Source organism: Onychostoma macrolepis, chromosome 15 (genome assembly GCF_012432095.1).
Source record: "Onychostoma macrolepis isolate SWU-2019 chromosome 15, ASM1243209v1, whole genome shotgun sequence".
Lineage (NCBI taxonomy): Eukaryota > Metazoa > Chordata > Actinopteri > Cypriniformes > Cyprinidae > Onychostoma > Onychostoma macrolepis.
In genome coordinates, this window is record NC_081169.1 from 16678760 (window position 1) to 16701049 (window position 22290).

General features: G+C 35.9%; 1 protein-coding gene across 4 annotated transcripts; it reads left to right on the forward strand.

The window, feature by feature from the left end:
- Positions 1–1470: 1470 nt before the first annotated feature.
- gosr1 (golgi SNAP receptor complex member 1) lies at positions 1471–22193 on the forward strand. 4 transcript variants are annotated; one of them, XR_009266083.1, is made up of 10 exons: positions 1471–1610; positions 2219–2330; positions 2435–2522; positions 2840–2947; positions 3734–3825; positions 6636–6710; positions 17505–17534; positions 20059–20141; positions 20441–21919; positions 22063–22193. XR_009266083.1 is itself a non-coding variant. In XM_058744852.1 (9 exons), exons 1-9 carry the CDS (start codon positions 1580–1582, stop codon positions 20563–20565), a joined length of 744 nt encoding a protein of 247 aa, XP_058600835.1. In that variant the 5' UTR covers positions 1471–1579; the 3' UTR covers positions 20566–22193. The 4 variants fall into 4 exon arrangements, 1 of the variants encoding a protein (XP_058600835.1); XR_009266084.1 differs by having other exon boundaries at positions 20441–21445; positions 21783–22193; XR_009266085.1 differs by having other exon boundaries at positions 20441–21445.
- The last annotated feature ends 97 nt before the right edge of the window (positions 22194–22290 follow it).

A 22290-nucleotide genomic window follows, 5' to 3' on the forward strand; every position in this document is an offset into this window, starting at 1 on the left:
AATATGATCATGTTTTAATGCAGTTGCACAGTATTTTTGATGGGAGTTAGGCATTTTCCAACTCTGTCTATATATATATATAAAAAAAAAATATGACCAAATAATCTACAGCAGGAATGAGTATTTTTTTTAAGATCCCAATAATGTATTATATATGAAAAGATTGTGTTTGCATATGTATATATTAAAAATATATATTTTGTATACATTTTTAATGAAAAAATGTAAATTGACTCTAAGGCACATTGATTGTGTGTGTGTGTTACATAATAGCTATATAATATATATTATTATTTTATATAAAAGAAACTAAATATGTTTAATCCTCTGGCCCTCTTCGTTTAGGAGTCACACTTGCCTCCTTCGCGGTCAAAAGTGACCGAAGCCTTGAAATGTAACTTTTGTTTTTTTCCAGGAAAATCAATGTAATATATTTTTGTTCAATAATATTTTTGATTATTATTTATGATTTTGAGGGAATTTTATGGTACTATGCAATATTTATACAATTTTAATGAGCTATTTTCTCCAATAGAATTAATATATATTTTTTATTTCTTTATTTACAATTTTTTTAATAAATGCAATATTTCACATTAAAATTGAGTGAAGGCATTTAAAATCCTTTTTTTTTTTTTTTTTTAACTGAGAATTGGGCCATCTGGAGGCATTAAAAAATAAAAACTTATGTTGCGTAACCTCTTGTAGGTTCTCTTTTTAGGTTTTGCTAATATATACCTAGACATTCTAAAAGACTACTTTTTTGTCAAGATTTAGATATTTTTGGTTAGATAAGTATCAGGTTTTACATTATGATTACAGTAAAACATTAAAATCTTGTTAGAAAGGGAACACAGAAAGCATTTTTGTTACTCAGTATAACATAACAAAACAAAATAAGGAATAGATAATGATAATTCAAAACACTTTATACAAACATTTTGTAACTAATTTATATTTTATTCAATGTAATTCAATAAATGTTAACATATTTTCAAAATTTGCTCTGTTGCAGTCTTACCAGTTAATTTCTGTGTATATATGTATGTGTGCGTCACCCCTTGATTGCTGCACACTTTTTTTCTGACCAGTACCTGATTTGTAGTTTGTACCACCAAAAGATTCACTTGAGTTTTCAAATGTTTTCGTATTTCCCATTCATTTCCTATGTCGGTCATTTTTGACCGCGAAGAAGTCAAGTGTGACTATTTTTTTTTTTTTTTTTGAGCCTTTAACATATCCGAATCATGTCCATGATTTTTTTGTGTTCATATTGCTAATGTGACAAAAGTCACCAAGTGTCATCTCATTCCGATGAAGCTAAGATTTTTTACATTTCAAAATATAAAATGTTTCGGTCAAAAATGACCAAAGAGGGCCAGAGTGTTAAACTTAATGTGCTTGTATATTTGAACTATGTTTTCAGTAAAGATAAAATACAGGGAAATGAGAATGCCAAAGGAGAGTGTTTCTCCCGCACACCGCGTGAGTGCGCTGTGATGCCGGAGCGCGCGCGCAGAGAGCAGAGAAGTGCTCTTGTTCTAGCCAGCACCACCGCGGATGACGTTGAACAACAAAGATGGCAGGAGGAAACAGCAACTATTGGGAAGGTGAGGTGACAAAGCGTTACAAATTCCGCTCGACCAAAAGCTTTATTGCGCTTTGTGACAGCTCACGCCAATTCCTTGTTCTGAACAGTCTTTGGCGACGTTTCCATGAAAACGCTGTCAGGTTTCCCCGTTAACTATTGCCGTTAGCATTAGCTTGCTAGTCCGTAGAAACGTCAGTGCTTCCGATTAGCCCAAAAACCTGAGGAAAACAGCGAGACATCTTTCATATCTCTTACTTTAAACATTTGTCAGATGCTTTTCATTTTATACAGACTTTCTGTATTTGATGTATGTAACACAAACATATATAAGCTGTCAAAAAGTTAAGCAGATGTTTGTATATGAAGCTGGAACAAGATTTTATTTTTTGTTAGGCTGTGACAATAAATTTGAACTATCAACGAACAGGTAGTCTAATTATGAATGTTTTGTCTTTTATAAGCATAAATAACTACCGACTTAAGTCGTCAGTTATATGCTGTGTATAACATTTTCTGGTGTAAATGTAAACTGCCACTAACTCTGGAGATGCTGTCTTATATTTTTGAATGTATATAACCACTGAAATAATTTACTGAATGTAATTATATTTTATTGCATTCTGACAGACCTGCGGAAGCAGGCGAGGCAGCTGGAGAATGAGCTGGACCTGAAGCTGGTGTCCTTCAGTAAGCTGTGCACCAGTTACAGCAGCTCTCGGGACGGCCGTAGAGGAGACAGGTGTGATGCCACTGTACCTCATCGAAGGAATTGTAATGTTTTCTAAATCACATTATAAAGATTATGGCTGTAATACACTGTTCTGTTCTCTCTCTGTTCAATAGTTCGGATACAACACCTCTGCTCTCCAACTCCACTCAGGACAGAATGTTTGAGACCATGTCAGTGGAGATTGAGCAGCTGCTTGCGAAGGTAAGAACTCAGAAATGTACCAATATTAGGTGCTTTATGTTTTCTTTATAGTCTCCCAAACTGCTCCTCATGTATATTAAACTATGTATTGACTGATAAGAGTGTTTTTTTTAAGTGGTCAATAACAGATTTTTAAAGAGCAGGGTATTTATTTCAGTATATACAATACTAATAAATGAAAACAAATAAGAGAAATAAAAAAGTAAATAAGTATGCAAATAAATAAGTACACAATTGAATTTGAATTTATTTATTTTACACTATTAATTAGATGATTTACTAATGGTTTTGTTTCACTTTGTTCCTGTGTTTTAAAGCTTACAGGGGTGAATGATAAGATGGCTGAGTATACGAGCACACCGGGAGTAACGTCTCTGAATGCTGCTCTAATGCACACTCTCCAGAGGCACAGAGACATCCTACAGGTGAGTTTCTTATCATTTATAATTATAATATGCCCAACTATTTATATACATGAATATTAAACTACTGTTTAAAGGTTTGGGGTCTGTAAGGTATTTATGTATGTTTATGTAATAATTCTTTTTTAAAAGAAATTAATACATTTATTTGTCAAGAATGCATTGTTGATTCAAAGTGGCAGTAAAAATGCATGCTGTTACAAAATATTTGTTTCATATATATATATATATATATATATATATATATATATATATATATATATATATATATATATATATATATATATATAATAATAATTATTATTATTATTATTATTATTTATTTTACTTAAAAAATCCTGGGAAAAACTGTATACCAGTTTCTACAATAATATTAAGCAGCTAAATTTTCTAATTATTGATAATAATAATAAGAAGAAATGTGTCTTGAGCACCAAATCAACATATTAGAATGATTTCTGAAGGATCATATAGGATGGCGTAATGGCTGCTGAAAATTCGCCTTTGTGACCAGAGGAATAAATTACATAAAATGTTATAATAGAACACAGCTACGTAGTAATGTTCCATAATATTACTGTTTTTACTGCATTTTTGATCAAGTAAATGCAGCCTAGGTGAGCATAAAATACTTTTTTTATGTTTATAAAGATAAAAAAAATAACAACCCCAAACTTTTGAAAAAAAGACTGTATTTTCAAGATGAAAGGGCACTTCCTGTATTTGACATCAATATTGCTGACCTTGCTTGTTATTTATAACCCCTTCATCTCTATTTTCCTTCTGTAGGACTACACACATGAATTTCATAAAACCAAATCAAACTTCATGGCAATCAGGGAGAGAGAGGATCTCATGGGATCTGTGAGAAAAGACATTGAGTGAGTTTTCTCTTTAATTTCCTTTTGAAACCAAAAAGTTTATGAAGATTGATTCCATCTAATGTGTAGTTAACCCGGGGGCTGTGTCATAAAAGATGCTAAGAAAAGCAGGGATTAAAGTCCAAAACCTGACTTGAAATAACCTAACAAATCAATCGGAACTAAAGCAGTTTCATAAACAACAATTTAAGTTCACAATATTGATGTGTTCCTATTGGTCAGTGTTAGAGGATCTCAGTTTAGCCTGACAGTTAGCCTGCTCCTGACCGGGTTGGTTTCTCAGCATAAGTTGCCACAGTGACTGAGCTTGAGCTATGGTAATTTTGCTTTTGGAAACCAAATCAAGTGACAGTAAATCAGAATAACTGAAATAAGCCCCCCAGATTATGAAAGCTATATGGAATGAAAGTTCTCTCCAAAAACATGGTTTCTGCTTACAGTTTAAGCTGTCAGTCTGGTCTTTATTCCTCCATGCTGTTTCATCCCAGAGCAAAGCATAAAAATTTGTTAAATCCAGGCCTTTTTTTTTCTCTCACATTTTCTGCGCTGGTTGTGGAGGAAAGAATTCTTCTGAATGGATTTAAAAATATGTTAAACTGATATGGTAATAACACACTCTTATTTTAGTTTATTTAATAAACAAATACGTGAAGTCCGTGCAAGCATTTTGTGGAGTTCTGCAGTCACAGATTTGACGTGGTTCTGGTTGTAACCCTGAGATCGTGACTGCAGGGCTAGATAATGACTTATTGATCTGAGCCGCAATGCTCTAGCACCTCTATGGGCTGCTTATTTAATTTGTGCACCTTGAAATAGTTGTGGTCCCATATATGATGAGAAAAACTCCATACTGCTCCTTGCAGTTGCTATTGAACTTTTTTTTTTTTTTTTTGTCTAAATAAACTGACTGTCAGGGTTAGATTTAAGCTCAGTCCATCTCTCACAGCACTGTATTTATAAAGCCTGTATTTACTTTGTGAGTTAGGACTAGGTCCCTCTCTACCTCATGTTTAGCTGCCTCCCACTCACCTGACCAGCAATAAACTTGTTTACCCAGAGTAGAGAACAGCACCTCGGCAGATTTTATTCACTTGACCATCAATTTGAGTGGATTACTCTTAGAATGTTGCACAGATTTGACCTGATCAATCAGTACTCTGATGAAATTAAGTATAACATATATATATATATATATATATATATATATATATATATATATATATATATATATATATAAACATTCTGATTATTAATAACCTGAACATATGTTGTTTTACTACTGTTCAAAATTTGGAGTCTGTAAGATCTTTAAACAATTATTATGAAAGAAGTCTCTTGTGCTCACCAAGGCTGCATTTATTTGATCAAAAATACAGTAAAAACAGTAATGTTTTGAAATAAATGTTTACTATTATAATAAATTTTAAAATGTAATTTAATCACACATGATCCTTTAGAAATCATTCTAATATGCTGATTAGCTGCTCAGAAAGCATTTCTGATTATTATAAATGTTGAAAGCAGTTGTGCTGCTTAAGATTTTTGTGGAAGCCGTGATACATTTTTTTCACAGTTTTTTGATGAATAGAAGGAACAGCATTTATTTGAAATAGAAATATTTTATATTAACATTATAAATGTCTTTACTGGCAATTTTGAGCAGTTTAATGTGTCCTTGCTGAATAGAAATATAAATTTCTATTAAAAAAAAAATCTTCCAGACCCCAAAATTTTGAATGGTAGTACGTCTTGTTGATAGATCATATTTTCTGAATCCCACTATTGTTAAATGTATTGATTATTGTACAGACATGATCTGTTTTAAGATTTTTACTAAGTGTTTGTCAATGTAGTTTGTTAAAGTCAACATCCTGATGATTTAATATATTATTCTGAAAAATAGTGTAGTAGAAAGTGGTAATCATTCATTCACACAAGGTGTAATGTTCATATTTACCCCCAGATGGCGATGGTGCACCTTTTGTAACACCCTGCTGGATTTGCCAACCACTGTAGAGCATTTCTTGCGCGCTCATACGCAGTTACTTTCTCTCGTGCTGACTGTGAAGGTTCTAGTTTCACCCGGGCCACCACTAAAGCCTCACTTCTTGAGTTTGTACGGTGCGTGTCGTGCCTGCTGTGCTTTTCCTGTTACTGGGCTCCCCATCGATCAGCAGCTCAGCGCTATAGAAATGTCAGCAGGCAGAAATGACAAAGCCCTCTGTGTGATTTAATGCACTGCCCTTTAAAACCTTGTTGGAATGATTAAGTTGGCTTTCGGCACCCTGTCGTTTTGATTGGTGTGGACTGACAGTTGATTTGACCAGCAGGCAGGTGTAATCCCATAGAAACTGAATTAATATCGCTTCTACATCAGTCTGTTTACAATAGGTACATAGAAATCCCACCAGAGGGTGGAGCCTAGTTCAGACGAGGTTGTCGTTCAGGCTGCCATTTCCCACCCTCATAAACTCTCCCATCAGAGAAGGAGATTTGTTTTAATTTGTGCTGTCAGGCCAGTGGGTGTGTTTAGAAAAGCATAGCTGGTGTTGCACAGAGCAGAGGGGGTGTTTTTGCCTTTCATTTTCTTGATGAACTCTTGGGAAAGGGCTGTTCTTCCCAGCACTGTATTCATTCATTATTTACACTAAATGCTCTCTGTGAGAGAGAAATTGTGCATGGCACAGGATGAAGAGAAACCCTCAATATTAACCCAACCCCCACTTCATCTGAAGTGCCAGACTTTCTCTAGAATCATGGTGATTGCATGTTTCTGTTTAATTGTTGATTAATTTTTTTTCTCTTGTCAGGACATACAAGAGCGGCTCGGGGGTGAATAACAGACGGACAGAGCTCTTCCTGAAAGAACACGAGCACCTGAGAAAGTAAGACCCTTCGTCTTCTGCTGTCTACTTGACGAAATTCACAGTAGCACAATTTTTGAAAATTGTGAAAATAATCACAAAAGAAATGATGAAATAATCATTTTACATTTGCCAGTTTTTCTTTAATGGGAAGGAAATTCACATGGTACACATGGATTAAAAATGCATTTTTTTAAACTCCAGGTTTGGTGTGCTTGTTTGTAGGTCTGCAAATTTTGGCCAAAATTTTGTAATTTCTAATATTATTATAGTTATAATAATAATTTTATTCATTACAGTACAACAGTAAAATTATTATATAGATGTGTTCCTTTTATTTTCTAATGTTAAATCATCGAGCTTTCTGGCAACCCCAAAAACTACAGGAAGCACTTAAGCTTCTCTTTTGTTGACCACAGCCAGTTTATAAGTTTGGGGAGTTGTTTGAGGCATACATGTTACAAGCAATGATCCAGTTTGTGTAGAACTGCAAACCAATCTGCTCCCAGACCCTGAAAGCACTGGAAGTATGCGTGTAATTGAACACAATGCTGTGCTTCACTCTGTAACTCACAGTGCATATATCTATTTAATTAAATTGCAGCCCTTAGCAATTAGATAATCGCACTAAGCCGTATTGTGATTTCGGGTTTTATTTCAATTATATGTTTAGCTCTACATACTCTATGTACTATATCTTCATTTCAACCCTTTTTAATGAGATCAACACAACAACTAATAGATCAATAAAGATAGTGGTGCAATTCTAGTCAATCCAGAGTTTGTCAATGATTGAAGAGAGGAAGCAAACTTCAGAGGTGCCCACATTCAGTGAAGTGACACATTCAGGTGAAAGGGAGAGAATAAGACGCTCAAAGTGTAGCACTCTGTCATCCACTCACAGTATCACAGCCACTTTGTCTGAGGAATGGAGGAAGGTTACCTTTAATAGACACACTCTCATTCATCAGTAACTCAGCAAGGCCGCTTGTCTGTCTTGTGCTGTTCTGTGTCAAATTGATGACTTAAATTTGTGGAGTCATCGTAAGCGACTGCCCCGACTGCTCATGTAGGCACGGGGCGATTTGGTATAACAAAGGATGTAAAATTCGCACTGGTTTTAAAACGTTAAAATGAATCAATGGGCTGTGGTAAAGAATTTGACAGATCATTTGCTCTGGGTCATTTGTTACATAGCAAAGCCTCAGTGTATCAGTTTGCCAGAGGTAAGTAAAAGAGACCAGTGACAGAGATGAATATTACACTCACATGCTTAAAGGCTCATGTGGATTGATTATTGCCTAAGGAAAGCTTGGATAAACAAGTTCAAATGAAAGTTTAACTTCTGGGATTGAACATACTTGCTTATGAAGGACTGTTCTTAATTTAATTTAATAAGTGAATGTAAATTGCAATTTGTGGAACAAGGCTTATACAAACTTTATTTTTTAAGATTTTTAATAGATGAATTCCTTGTAAAGCCATGTATTTGTATATTCTACCATTCAAAAGTCTTGAAACTTGAAGCAACACAATTTTCAACATTGATGATAATAAAAATCTGAAGGATCATGTGACATTGAAGACTAGAGTAATGGCTGCTTTGCCATTACAGGAATACAGTATAATTAAAAATATATTACAATAGAAAACAGAAAACTTTCAGAAACACATTTTACTGACCACAAACCTTTAAACGGTAGTGTATATATGAATATTTTGCGAAATATTGCAAACTGTTAGGTGAAATATAAAGTATATTGTTCTTATGCAGTATTTAATGTGCAATGACTATAAATTAACAGGATTTTTTTTTTTTTTGAAATTCCTGTAGGGCTTATAAATTGGAAAAATACTTGCGGAACTGAAAAAATGGGTGGTTACTGTTTTGCTATATAGACTTGCAGAGTCTCTCCATTGACCTGCTCCTCATGTGCAGAGTCATAATTGGCACAGTTGAGACTGTAAGCTGGCTGAATGCTGAGTGTGTATGTGTGCCTCTATCTGCCTGCAGTCCTGGCCACATGCCCACTTTGTTTCTCAGCATCAGTGTGCCCTTACTTCTCTCAGCTCAGTGCCTCACACCAGAGTCTGCTGGGGAGCAAACACAGGGCATAGACACTTTATCACATTTACTCTGTTAACATTTGCACTACTTTCTGTTGTCTTTTCTTTCCTTTTTCTTTTTTAGAAACTGTGGTAACTATATCGTACATTTATCTATGATAGAATATGATCCAGAATATCATACCAGTAGTATTGTTGACGTACTGTACATCCATACGTTGCAAGATCACAAGAGCTTTGTATGTACGATTTGGGCTGTGGTTGTCTCCTCATCTTCCTTTCACATCCTTCTTGGCTCTCATAGAGGAAGTAATCTTTGGTGTTATTGCTCGAGCCCATTCCAGTGTAAACAGTAATTGAAGTCGATGCCATCAGGAATGCCATTTAAAGACATTAACAGCCATGACAGTCTGACTCATAGATTACATTGAGCACTCAGAGAAAACAGGGAGGGAGATTGTGGAAACACATTGCAGACAACTACTCAGGCAAATAAGGGAAGATCCGATGAGAAAAAAGTAAGCAATAATACAATGCTATCTTGTTACAGGAAATATGGCTGTTCTAAAGAGCTTTTTTACATTTCTCAAAATGTTTTTTGTTCTATTTCGCTCCTTTAGAAGACTTATAATCATTAAGTATCCTGCTGACTAAAGTAGGTCTAAATAACTTAGGACCTTATGACCTGAAGACTAAAACTGGTTCTTATCATGCTGCTTCAATTGTGATGCTCACACATTTGGAAGGTTCTATTAAAAAGAAACCTTATCAGATTATATTATAAAGAATAATCCTACAGGAGGCATGGCAGGACTTTTGTTCTTCAGTAGTCTTGTTTGATATGGTGTATATGACAGGAACGCTGCCTGCAAAGAGCATGAAGAACAGGCATCTCTAGATTATACATTTACTGGAAATGTCTGGCCATATTAGTGTTGTTTATATCCAAAGCAGACTTAAAGCAATTACACAGGTCAGCTCCTCTTATTCACAGCTGGTTGAAAATACACAGGCTTTAAGTCTGGGTTGATCCAAGAATATCTTAACATTCATCTCTTTCTTTTAGAAAGACAGGAGATTAGTATGTGTACGAATAGTTTTTATGGTCTGTAAAGTATGTAATTTTAAAAAACTTCATTTTTTGAACACACAATGCATTAAGTGTGCATAAAAATATCCTACAGATATAGATATAGATTTATTTTATTTACAGAAATTTACAAATGAAGCACATACATAATTGGTTCTGCAGTTTTCCCTAACTGTAGCTTTCTAATATTTGCAGTTTGTCACGTCCCTCTTACTCTCCTTGCATAGCACTAAATCTGAAGTGCTGAGCACATTTCTTTCTTGAGACACGAGCACAGGGCAAGCAGGGAGGCTTGGTTTTCACTCACAGCTCTGTGAGTGTGTGTGTGTGTGTGTGTGGAGACAGAAGGACTCTGCAGTCATGCCTGTGTGAGTTTTGGCCCGTCTCCACTCCTATCAGATGCAGCTAGCAGGTTAATGAGAGTCTTTGAAAGTCATATTCAGAATTTGATTAGCATATGGCTTGGTAAACTTTTTAACATGAAATGCCATTTTTAATTTATATTAGTACGTGAAGTGCCATTTTTAATTTATATTAGTAAGCACTGTGCCTATTATTATGCTATATACAGTATATTTAAATTATACCATGTAGTACAGTGTGTTGTGGTATTATGTAGGGTGTTTTGAAAGCAAAAAGCAGATTGAAGTGGTTCAAGTTTTTACTTGCATTTGGTGCATAGTAAGTGTTAATTTTGGGCTCTGATTTGGCTATTTCTAAGATAAGCAACTAAAAAGTTAGTAACTTTTTTTTTTTGAATCCTTGTTGCACTTATGTGCTCACTATACTGTAGTAATAACAGTAAATTATGTATGATGTTTAATTAAGCAACTAACTCTAAACCAATCCCTTGCACTAACCATATAATAAGTGTATTTTGTTAATTGATTACTAAGTACTTTAATTTGTGTAATTACATTGTAACAACAGTGTAATTACACTATAACAAGGACACCTTGTTCTAAATTCTTAACAAAATGCTCCTCTCTCTTTGTTTTGGATTTGTGTGTAAGAATTTACGCTTCCTTATGCCCCCCACTGGTTGCTGATCAGTTCTCTGCTCACATCTTAAGACTTTTAAATACAATTACATTATGCCTTGGAATCCCCTGATTCCATTTTTAAAGCTGTTATTATATTGTAGGAAATTGTTTTTGTACTTAAGGTGGACACTTGGGATCAGAGCATTGTAGGGCTTCCAAGATGTCCATTTATTTATTGCATTGGAAATGCATTTGAATTGTGCCTGTACAGCAACAGTCCATTAGCTCATCTAGAAGAGTCTCTCTCTCTCTCTCTCTCTCTCTCTAGCTCTCTGGATGCGGGGATTCAGTATGGCGACTTTCCCACCAAAAACAATGAAACAGATCAAAGTACAAATGATAAATTTAGTTTAGCAAAAAGCAAATGACCTCGAGTCTTAATTTCTGCTACACTCATCATGGTGCGACTGGAACAAAGCACATCATTAAATGAGAAACCTGTGCCAAAAGCTTTTGTAGTTCCATTATCAAGCCCACAGTGTTTTTCTCGCTAGCTCTCTGTGGTATTGGGAGACAGAAAACTCGAACGTCATGCCATGTCATTGGAAAGTTATGGCCAGATTAGACTTGATAACACGAGCTGAACAACTATTGTTTTTCTGGCCGATGAGCTCTCTCTTCTAGCTCATTATAATACTAACATATTATCTATATCAAAGGTAACATCTCCACCTGTAGTTCCATGAATGAAGGATCCAGCAGATGGAGCTCACCCGCCTGGGGCTCAGACGTCTCTCACATTCTCCTTCTGTCAGCTCTGTGGAGCTGGGGTATAAATCTTGCCTCGCATAGGTCGGCCAATAACAATGAGGTGGATTTTCTGATGAGACAGCAAGATTCCTCTCTGTGCCAGCTTCAGGGAAAAAGAGCAAGACTGGCTTCATGACTGATGATGAGGACTCATTTAAGTATATTTCCTCATTTTAAGCCCATGTTAAATGTCCAGTGCCTAGCTTTGGTTTTTTAGAGCAGCTCTTTAGAGGACGGGACTTCCCACCTCTTCCACGGCTTAAAATGGACTGCATGGCAGCAGCTGTCTGGTGGAGCATGGGGTATTCATGCTGCATATGTCAACCTTACATCTGCCCTGTAATGACAAGGTGGATGTTCAGTAGATGTACCCTGCCAGTCAAAAGTTTGGACACACCTCAGGATTTTTTTTTTTTCTGACCTTTGATCCATATTATTTCAATGCTTGAAATTAGTTTTGTAGACACAAATTGTGTTTTCATACAAATACCCTTCAAAAGTCAGGGAGCTGGTGTGAATTTTTTTTTTTTTTTTTTTTTCATAAAATTTTGTTTTTGAAAGAATTTTCTTATGCTTACCATACATTTTACTCAAAACCAAAATCTTAATAAAACAGTAATATTCCTAAATATTATCACAATTTAAAATAACTGTTTTCTATTTTAATCAAGTTTAAATTGTAATTTCTTCATGTGATGGCAAAATCTGAATTTTTAGCTCCAGTTTCCTTCAAAAATAGTTCTAATATAATGATTTGGTGCTTAAGAAACATTTCTTATTATTACTAATGGGGGAAAAAAGACACAGCCGTGCATTTTTATTTTTTTATTTTTTTAGGATTCCTTGAATCAAATGTTTGGAATTTCACCCACTTTTGTCAGTTTTGATTAATTAAATGTACACTTGCTGAATAAGTTAGGTTTTCTTTTTTATATTTTTATATATAATATATATATATATATATATGCACACAAAAATATATGTTGTTATTATTATATATATGCATATTTAATTATAGTAAACTAATTAATAATAATAATAATTTGTTTTTATTAATTCTTGTTTGTCATTTGTTGTTTCAAAGTTTTGATGAATTTACTATTATTCTGGGGAAAAAACAAATGTAAATCTAGACACATGTGAGTGATGTTTGCTATTAAAAACTTCAGAACCACAATTTTAGAATTTGCCTGTCCAGGCAAATTTACAGCCACATGATTTAAAGTTATTTTTCATGTCCATAACACAAACATTGAGGTTATGTGCCAAAACTTTGGGTTAGAATGGTTAAGGATTTAATTAAAAAAAAAAAAAAAAAAAAAATTCAGAGCAATACTAATAGTGATGTTTTGATAAAGCAAGCCCCACTAATAAAGAATGAGTCAGTGTGTCCATACCTTTACTGATGTTGACATTACTAGATTGTTTCAGAGTATTAGTACCAGAAGCATACTGCATTTAGTTGCACTGATGCATTCTAGTGAGAACCAAAATAATTGTTCTTAGCTGTAAGTAAAAAGTTTTGCAGAAAACATTGAGGCTGAAGGTGACAAAGACAGTGAGAGGTAAAGGAAGAATGGTTTTAAATTACCTTTATGTTAATGTACCCATTAATGACTGCAGAAACCAAAATTTAGGGATAGTTTTCTCCACCAGTGGAGCTTTTGTGTCTCATACATTGCGCCAGACCCTGACATCTTTCTGTTGCCCGTCTGCCTCACAGCCAATACAGAACTACAGTAAATCCTTCAGCTAAATCCAGGGCTTGTCTCAGCCTATAAAAACACAGAAATAATTAGACCTTGACGCCCCTCCCAGATGCAGCAATGCACATTTTATAGCGCAAGCCTGGTGACAGATGGGTAAAATCAGCACGGTCACCCCATGTCAGCTGTCCACGGCTCCATACAGGTGTGCTGTATATGTGTTTTGATAGACATCTTCCAGCCTCTTTATATTAATTAATTAAAAGTCTAGTTTAACATTATATTTGGAGTTTAGCACCATTCAGTTTGAACTTCATTTGAATAAATAATAATATATTTCAAACAACAATAACTTATTTTGCTTTTTAATAAATGCAGAATTTCTTCAATATTTGAGTGATGACACAAAAATGGATCATTAACCTAGAGTTTTGAATCCATTCGTGAAAATTACAGTTTGAACTCCTTCACAGAAATGAACGGTACATACTATCACATCTTATCATTTTTGTGTCTGAAGTTTAAGTAAAAAAATAAATAAAATTAACTATCTTTCTCATTCGCATATTTGCTAGACAAATATTTTTTTAATATGCAGTATTTTGGCAAGCAGTAAATTTAAGTATTGATTTTTTTTTTTCATGAATTGTAGGTCTTAACTGTAGTCTGTGTTAAAGCTTAGACTGTTATTTATGCACATTTCTGAGATAAATTTAAATATATCAAATACATCAATATGATGCCTGAACCCATTAAGCAGCTCAGGAAATGGCTTACCCTGAAAGGCTGTGCGTCAGTCCAGTACCAGCTATGTGCTGCATGTGTTTGCATAAATTAATGTTTAATAGATTGAAAGATTAATTTTGATTAGTTTATTTCTTTTTAAGTTAAAGGTTTGCATTTTTCTTGGACAATTAGATATTAGCTCAGTTTAGAAGGCAAAGCTGATCCCAGGCATAGTCATCAGGAGGTCAGATTCGTTCATACATGTATTTGTACTTCAACCCTGGAGACAATGTTCTAATGACTTCACTGCTTTGTTTTGCTTTTTGTCTTTTCTCTGAAACATTATCAGTATCAATCCTAATTGGCAAATAAAATGCTGAGCACATTGTTTGCTTTGAGCACTTCTTGAAACGCAAGCCTCAAGGGGGCTATGGGGTATGACACACATTTCTGTGTGTGTGTCTGTAAGGGGTTGGTTATTGGGCCCTGTGGAATAGGACCATACACCAAGCCATTTATACATCTCTTGTGTATTTCTCAGGTGAAGGGGGGGCTGTTGTGGGTTAAGCATCATTTCCAAACAACACTGTTCAGGGTATGATTCCTGGGATGAATAGATAATCACTTTAAATTAGTATTTGGAATATACATTTCTGTGCAAATGTTTTTGTTTTTTCTTTCTTTTAAGAAATTTATATTCTTATTTAGCTAATACACTGTAAATTTATCTAAGATGACCGTAAAGACATTTATAATGTTACACAGGATTTCTATTTCAAATAAATGCTGTTCTTTTGAACTTCTTCAAAGTATCTTGAGGCATCATGGTTACCACAAAAATATTAAACACACAGGATCATGATTCATGTGACACTAAGACTGGAGGAAATGCTGCTGAAAATTCAACTATGGAATTACAGGAATAACTACATTTTATAATGTTTTAGGAATAAACTACATGCATCTGTTTTTTTATCGCAGAATAAACTTCAACAGGGTGATCAGGACCCCGGCACAAAGCAGATTACACTACTTCCCACACAAGTAAATAATTGGACACGGTATATTGATTTGAGTCAAAATATGGTATTAGCTCACTGTACGCAAAACTTCCGTGAAGAAAACAGTCGTTAGCAAGCATCTTTTAGCCAAGATAAATGAACAAGTTGAAATTAGATGCACATTTAAGAAATACGGTACAGCCATACCACTTATTACACCGCTTTAAACCACATAAATAATTATAGGAAAAAGAGGTATTGATTTAAGATGAAAATGTTTATTATTTTATAATCCATTATGGTGTACAAAGCAGTCATCATAGCAAGGAGATGAACACAGCAGCATTATTACACTACTATTAATACTGAAGTCCTCCAATTTAACTTTTAATACAGTCGTTAATTATAACAAGATAGTTGCAGCTGCTTTTATACAAAAACGAGAGAGAGCAATATACCCGGATGAGCAGTATGTTATTCAGTGCTACTGACAAATGGTTATCGGGAAGTCACGACTGACCAATCATAATCAAGAATTCCAAAGAGCTGTGTAATAGATTAAAATAAAAAATATATTTTAAATTATAATGCTATTTCACAATATTACAAATTTTATAGTATTTTTTTAATCAAATGAATGCATCCTTTGTGAGCATATAAGACTTTCAAAAACAAATCTTATTGCCCCTAAACTTTTTGAATGGTAGTGTACAACTTCTAAACCTCCATATCAACAATTTATTAAACAATTGGACTGTCATGTACATAATAAAATACTCCCTGTAGTCCAGATGTGTATGCCAGCAACCCGAGCTCTGCTGAAAGCTTTACAAACCTAAATTGTATCACCGTAATTTTCAGATTGGCAGTCATGTGTGATACTAGCTAATGTAATTGAACTAATAGCCCTGCTGTTGAGTTCGAAATGGATGAGGCTTTAATGGGAAGACAGAGTATATTTGCTAGAAGTTTTTGCATTGACCTCTCACTAACTTTCTCGCTAGCTGATTTATTTCCTTTGAATTTAATTTTTGGTGTAGGAAACCAGGTGGATGTATGTCTGATGCCGATGATGTAGATTAATGAGGCTTAAGGAAGCCTTATTAATTATTTAGCAAGATAAAATGCAGATAATGGTAAAGGAACCTGTTTAGTCGAGTCCCACAGGATGCTAAATATTTACCTCGCTAATTGCAAACTAAACTGTGCAAAATCAGCAACATTAGCGCCCACTGGGACAATTTATAATGATTAGTCTAGCCGATAACTTGATACTTTGTCTTTGCCAATTCAGTGTTTTGGCTTCTTGATCAATCAAAGTCATAAGCTCTTAAGATGACAGCCATTTGACAGAGCAGAGCTCATCACATCAGTTTTGCTGCACCTTTCCTTTCTTCAAAGCATTTATAAGCAGGAGCCAAGATACGTGTTCATGTGCCTGTGAAGACGGAGACTTGTTCTGCAGTAGTGGGGCTGAACAGCATGTGGACCATTAGACTCTATTCTCCCAGCTGCTGTTTGTGTGTGCCAGACTTCTCTCGCCGCTGCTGACAAAGAGAGACAGAAAGAGAGTTCATAGGCGTCGGAAGGAGAATTTTCAATCTCATTTTTGCTCGTGTAATCAAAATTGGAGCTCTCTGTCACACTGAAAACCATTTGTCTAGGAATTGAGGACTTTCTTTCCCCTGAGGTCTCTCTGGCCCTGAGACTTTGTCATCTAAATTGACGGAGGATGTGATTTTGAGCCAGCATAGAATTTCATTCCCACCCTGCAGGCCTGCATCTCTTTTTCGGGAAGAAAAATGGCCATGGTGTAGGAATGAGACATTCCAGTATAGACAGTAATGCAAGACTAAAGTATTGTTCCTGAAAGATAATTTCATTCACACATGAGAGAATTGTCTTTTCTGAGCAATAACTGCAGTGACGATCTGTGAATCTATTTGTTTCCCACACCATTTGCAATTAATATCGTCTGTTAAGTCTCGAATGGGATGTTATTTACTCATTTTGCTGCTAAGGTGTGAATTTTTAAAGCAGAATTGTAGGTAGTTTTGTATATGTGATGTACATTACATGGCAAAAAATGGACTCGCATGATGAACAGATTTAGCTATTTCAACTGCACCCATTATTAATAGGTGTATAAAATTGGTTTTGAAAGTAAATGTTCAGCAAATGCATATGGATGTAGTCCATTGTGTGTCCACATATTTTTAGCCAGTGCTGATAATAGTCCTGTATTGTAATGCTTATTAAATCAGATTTGTTGAAAAACATTCTGGTGTCCATGTGAAGTAATCGGCATTCACTGCATGTCGCCATTTATTGATTCCTTTTCCCTGACTTTCAAAGATGAGAGAGGGCTCCAGTAATTCACCTGGTTATCATTGACTAAATGCCTTTCTTCTTCCTTTCTTGTCTCCTTACAGCTCAGATCGGCTTATTGATGACACAATAAGGTGAGTCTAACTTCATACAAACAGTTCAGAAACTTCTTACACAGAATATACCCTCATAAATGGCAACAGTTTCCATTTGTATTTGTTTTATTAAAATATCTGGTCTCTTCTGAAAGAAGAGCTTTCCGAGGGTCATGAACTAAAGGAGGAAGATCTCAGTCGATGAAGGGATACAAACAACTGACCCATTGCTTTTGCATTGAGTTGATATTGACAGTGTAGAACTGCAAGTGGATTTAGACTCTAAGGTTCAAAAATGAAATAATATATTTTAATTATAAAATATTATTAAAATTTAATTAGAATAATTATATTTTATATATTTCAGGCTTATTTCAATTAATTAGAATGTTTTTAATAGTTTTTAGTTCATTATAATAACTCTGGGCCAAAACAACTCTAGACCCCATTGACTTCAATTGTATGAACAAAAAAAAAAAAAATGTTCTCATGAATTCTGCAGAAGAAAGTAAGCCATTTAGGTATGAAACTACTTGAGAGTGAGTAAATGAATGATTTTAGGTGAACTACCCATTTAAGGGAAACTAACAGAAAAGTGTCATTTGCATGAATCTGCCAGTTTTGCCTTCTTCCTGAGCTGCTTTAGTAGTGAATATTGTGTAGCTGGGCACCACCGTTTTTCCCTCACTGCAGATCTATGCTGGGACATGAGAGAAGCCTACACTTTAACTGCCGCACCTAGGGGAACCCCACAGCTGGCAACCGGCACTGGTGCTTAATTAAGTCGGCTCTTGATCCATGCTGCTCTTTTATCCCCCGTCTTATTCAAGCAAAAAATTATGCTATATCAGCTGCTTATAATCATTACCTTCCCTTTGTACCACCCACAGCCAGGATCCACCAAGATGAGATCTCATTGTTTAATGTTTCATCATAGCTCTGATCTCTGAGGAGTGTGGGCGCTCATGTTTCTCTTTTAATGATGTCAGATTGGTCTTCCATCTGTCACAAGCAGTACTTTAAGAGGTATACCTCCTTGCAGGTAACATTCAAACAATAGCTGTAAGTCATAATATAGAATATGCACCTAAATATGATGTTTAGGAGGTCCGATTAAGCTTGTGTATTCTTCATTTCGTGGTGTACAGATGCTCAGGAGTGTGGGCTGAGAACAAAAGTTAAACAGATGATAAAGGGCCTGTATAGAGGTGTCACCACAAAAGCTCAGGTTATATCAAAATAACTCCCTGTTCGTGACCGTAGGCACCTAGGAGTACAAAACACCAGAGACTTTTTGTTCCCTTAGGGTGCACTGTTTTGATTAATGTGCTTTATGCCTTGTTTGTGTGAGTGAGGTTTATCCTCCGAGATCAAGAAACTAGCACCTCAGTGGTCAGTGCATTGCACACTGCTTTAAAATTGTCATCTAACTCTAATTTCACAGGTTTTGCCTCAAACACATTCTGGTTGAGGTCTGTTTTATGTGGGTGTGATAGATAAGATCTCCTGTTCATTATGAATGAGGTGTAGGGTCTGCTTGAGCACTTGTGGCGAACTATATCTGATGGCTTTTGTTCCACAGAGTAGGGCGGACAGGACTTTAATGGGTGCCAGTGCTTTGGTTTGCACTCACAAACCTGCCGAGTTGGAGTTGGAGTGAGCCGTAGTGTCACAAAGCAATTTAATCTTCTCCACTAGGAACAAGAAAGCACGACTCTGCTGAAGAAAACAAATAAGTGGTGGGACTGGACCTACCCAACAGCGCAATTACAGCATTCAACAATACAGAATTAAAATGCATTAAAGGGATATTTCACCTAAAAATTAATCTAATTTACTGACCCTCATTTCGGTCCAAACCTTTGTAATGTTCTTTCCGTTATAAAGCAACCCTACACATTTGTGCTTCCCATTACTGTCTTTTCAGCTTCTTGGCTTTGTAAAAAGACACTAATATGCAACACACATGGACAATTTTATGATGCTTTTATGGTTTTCCCCATCCTTTTTGAAGCTTGAAAGCTTCAGTTTCCATTTTAATCATGGAACAGAATGAACAGTGCATTCTTCGTCTTTTGTGATCCATGAAAGAAAGTAAGTCATAAACAATTTTGGAATAACATGAATTTGAGTAAATGATTTTCTTTTTTGGATGAACTGTGACTTAAGCTAGGACAAATGATGGCTGTTACAGGAAAACCTCTGATTTGTCCAAAATATGAGGTGTTCACTTTCTGCAGTGTCAAGGGAAATGGATATGTAATGGTTGGTCACTTTTCTGCATGCTTTTGGTTTCTAGCTGTGTGTGGCTAATGTCTCTGGAGCATTACATTAATGCAGCTTCTGCCTTCCTGTCTGAAATTAAACCTAGTGAAAGAGACATTTGCTGTTTTTGAGGGACTTTTTCCTGCGTTTGCAGTCCTGACAGCTGCTGTGCCCTTGGCCTTGACGCGATGATCGGAGCACTTTTTGACCACTTCAAGTGCATATGTGCTGTGATGGACCAGTGCCAATAAATCTTCTGTTTTTATTTAATTATTTATTTATTTATTTTTGTCCACAGCATTGCAATGGCAACCAAGGAGAACATGACCTCCCAACGAGGTTGGTTGAAGTCTATACAGAGCAGGGTCAACACCCTGGCCAGTATCCTTGATTTCTACAAGAAGCGCATGTATGCATTAGGGCTGCATAATGTATCAGGGCAATATTGGTTTATTGGTATATGCCTACTGTGGATATGCACATTTCCCCTGTTTTTACATTTAGATTACCTTTGTCATGGAACACTCCCTAAGCTAAAAACACAAATCATTTATTAACACTGTTAAATGTAATCTACCAACATCAGAATTGTAAGGCCTAAATTGTAATAGGCCACGAATAATACTTGCTGTCTGCAATCTGCTGTATCCCTGTATTTCCTTAACTGACCCCTACTTCAGACCGTTTCCCTGCCATCAATAACCTAATACAGCGGATCAACTTGAGGAAGAGACGGGACTCATTAATTCTGGGAGGAGTCATCGGCATCTGCACCATCCTTCTGCTGCTGTATGCATTTCACTGATGGACAGGGGAGCTAACCGACTTCTTTTGGGGGGTGTTCTGCAGATCAGTGGCGAAGCATTGAGAAAGGGCTCAATGAGAGGCGGACTATTGGGGCCACAGAGCAGAAGCCCACCTGGCCTAGTCTGGTAACAGGATTGATTGTGGCCAGCATGGACCTTATTTGTATTTAGCATCGGGAGGGGTTTAGCTCTAACAGCCTTTTTTTGTTTCTGTACTACAAACAATGCGCTGTTCAGATGTGAACTGGGACTAGAGACCAAATTACTAACAGGAATAGATTTCAATGAGCATATTATAACACAGTGGCTTTGAGACAAGAGCGATGCTGTGAAGCATCAACTTTGCGTTGTGCTGTTCCTGTATATTATTAATCGGAAGAGGGTTTTAATTTGATGATCCTTTTAGTAAGAGGGTTTCTCATCATGCTGTGTACTTTGTGAATTAATAAATTATTCATATACAGGATATTAAAAATGTGTGTCAAACACTAGGGGTCCGTCCTCTAAAGCTTCTATTTTTTAGATATTTCTAAACTCTCTCATCAATGACATTTTAAACTGGAGAAGGCAGTCCAAAAATAAAACACTTGCATTGCAGCGCTTGACATGTCTAACCCTTCTCTTTCAAGGTGCTGTTGCTTTATGCTTTTGCTGATGTGTCTTTAAGTTGAGAGCAGGTTCATGTTAAGAATATCTGGCTAAACCAACAAGCCTGCGCTCGCAGCCCACTTTGTCTGCTGACTTACATCCACACAGCTCCTCCTATGGAACTCGAGCGTGAGAGACAGAAGCAGGTCAGAGCTTTAACATGATGAATATACAAGCTGAGAAGCATCGATCCAGGCAAATGAAAAACTAGCACTGGGATTGCATGTAGAGGTAAGACCAGCACTCTACGCAGCAGGGTTGTAGTAAGGATTGGAAGCCTTATTGTCACCACCTGTTTCTCTATCCCTCTTGTGTTTACAAATGATGTGCCATCTATAAAAGTGAGCATTTCTGCTGAGTCTCTCACATCAGAAGCTATATGCTATAGTTAGACTGGTAGAATCTGTTTGCCTGAGGTATTTCCATAGATGCATAAAGAGAGTGATGTTCACATAAACTCAATATAATCACTCAGTGGAGACATCAGCTTTCCCAAAACAATAAACTAGCATGGTCTGTTGGAAACTAAAAAAATCTACTTTGTTCCCTGCTGGTCCATTATCTAAAGGTCACATCAGTCTCCTGCTGCTCCAGTCCATACATTGACCAAGTGCCCTGAAATGCAGAACAAATGTTGAGGGACTGAGGGTCTTTTATAGATGAAGTGAGCCTTATTGACCATAGGTTCATCACAAATCCCCAAAGGTGTTTCTTGCCATACTTCCAGAGAGTTTGTATTATTGATGTATTTTGTGGCAACAGCACTAAAATATCTAAAAGATGCAAATTGTAGATGAAGTAACAAAATGAGGTACCTTGTTGTTTTCTCTGCCTAAATGTGTCTGTAGGAGAGGTACTGCAGCAGTCATTTGGAAGCTAATAGGCCACGCACAGAACTCCACAGGAAGCTTCCTCACCTCCCCTGCTGACTGAACCATGTTCTCTTTACACCAGCCCAGAGAATAAATGAATAAATCTTTGTCGTCTCCGCATTGTTTTATTTTGCTCTGTATGTTGCCTTATTTTGTTCTTTCCTAGTATTCTTATGATAGGACTCCTACGTGATCTGAGGTGAG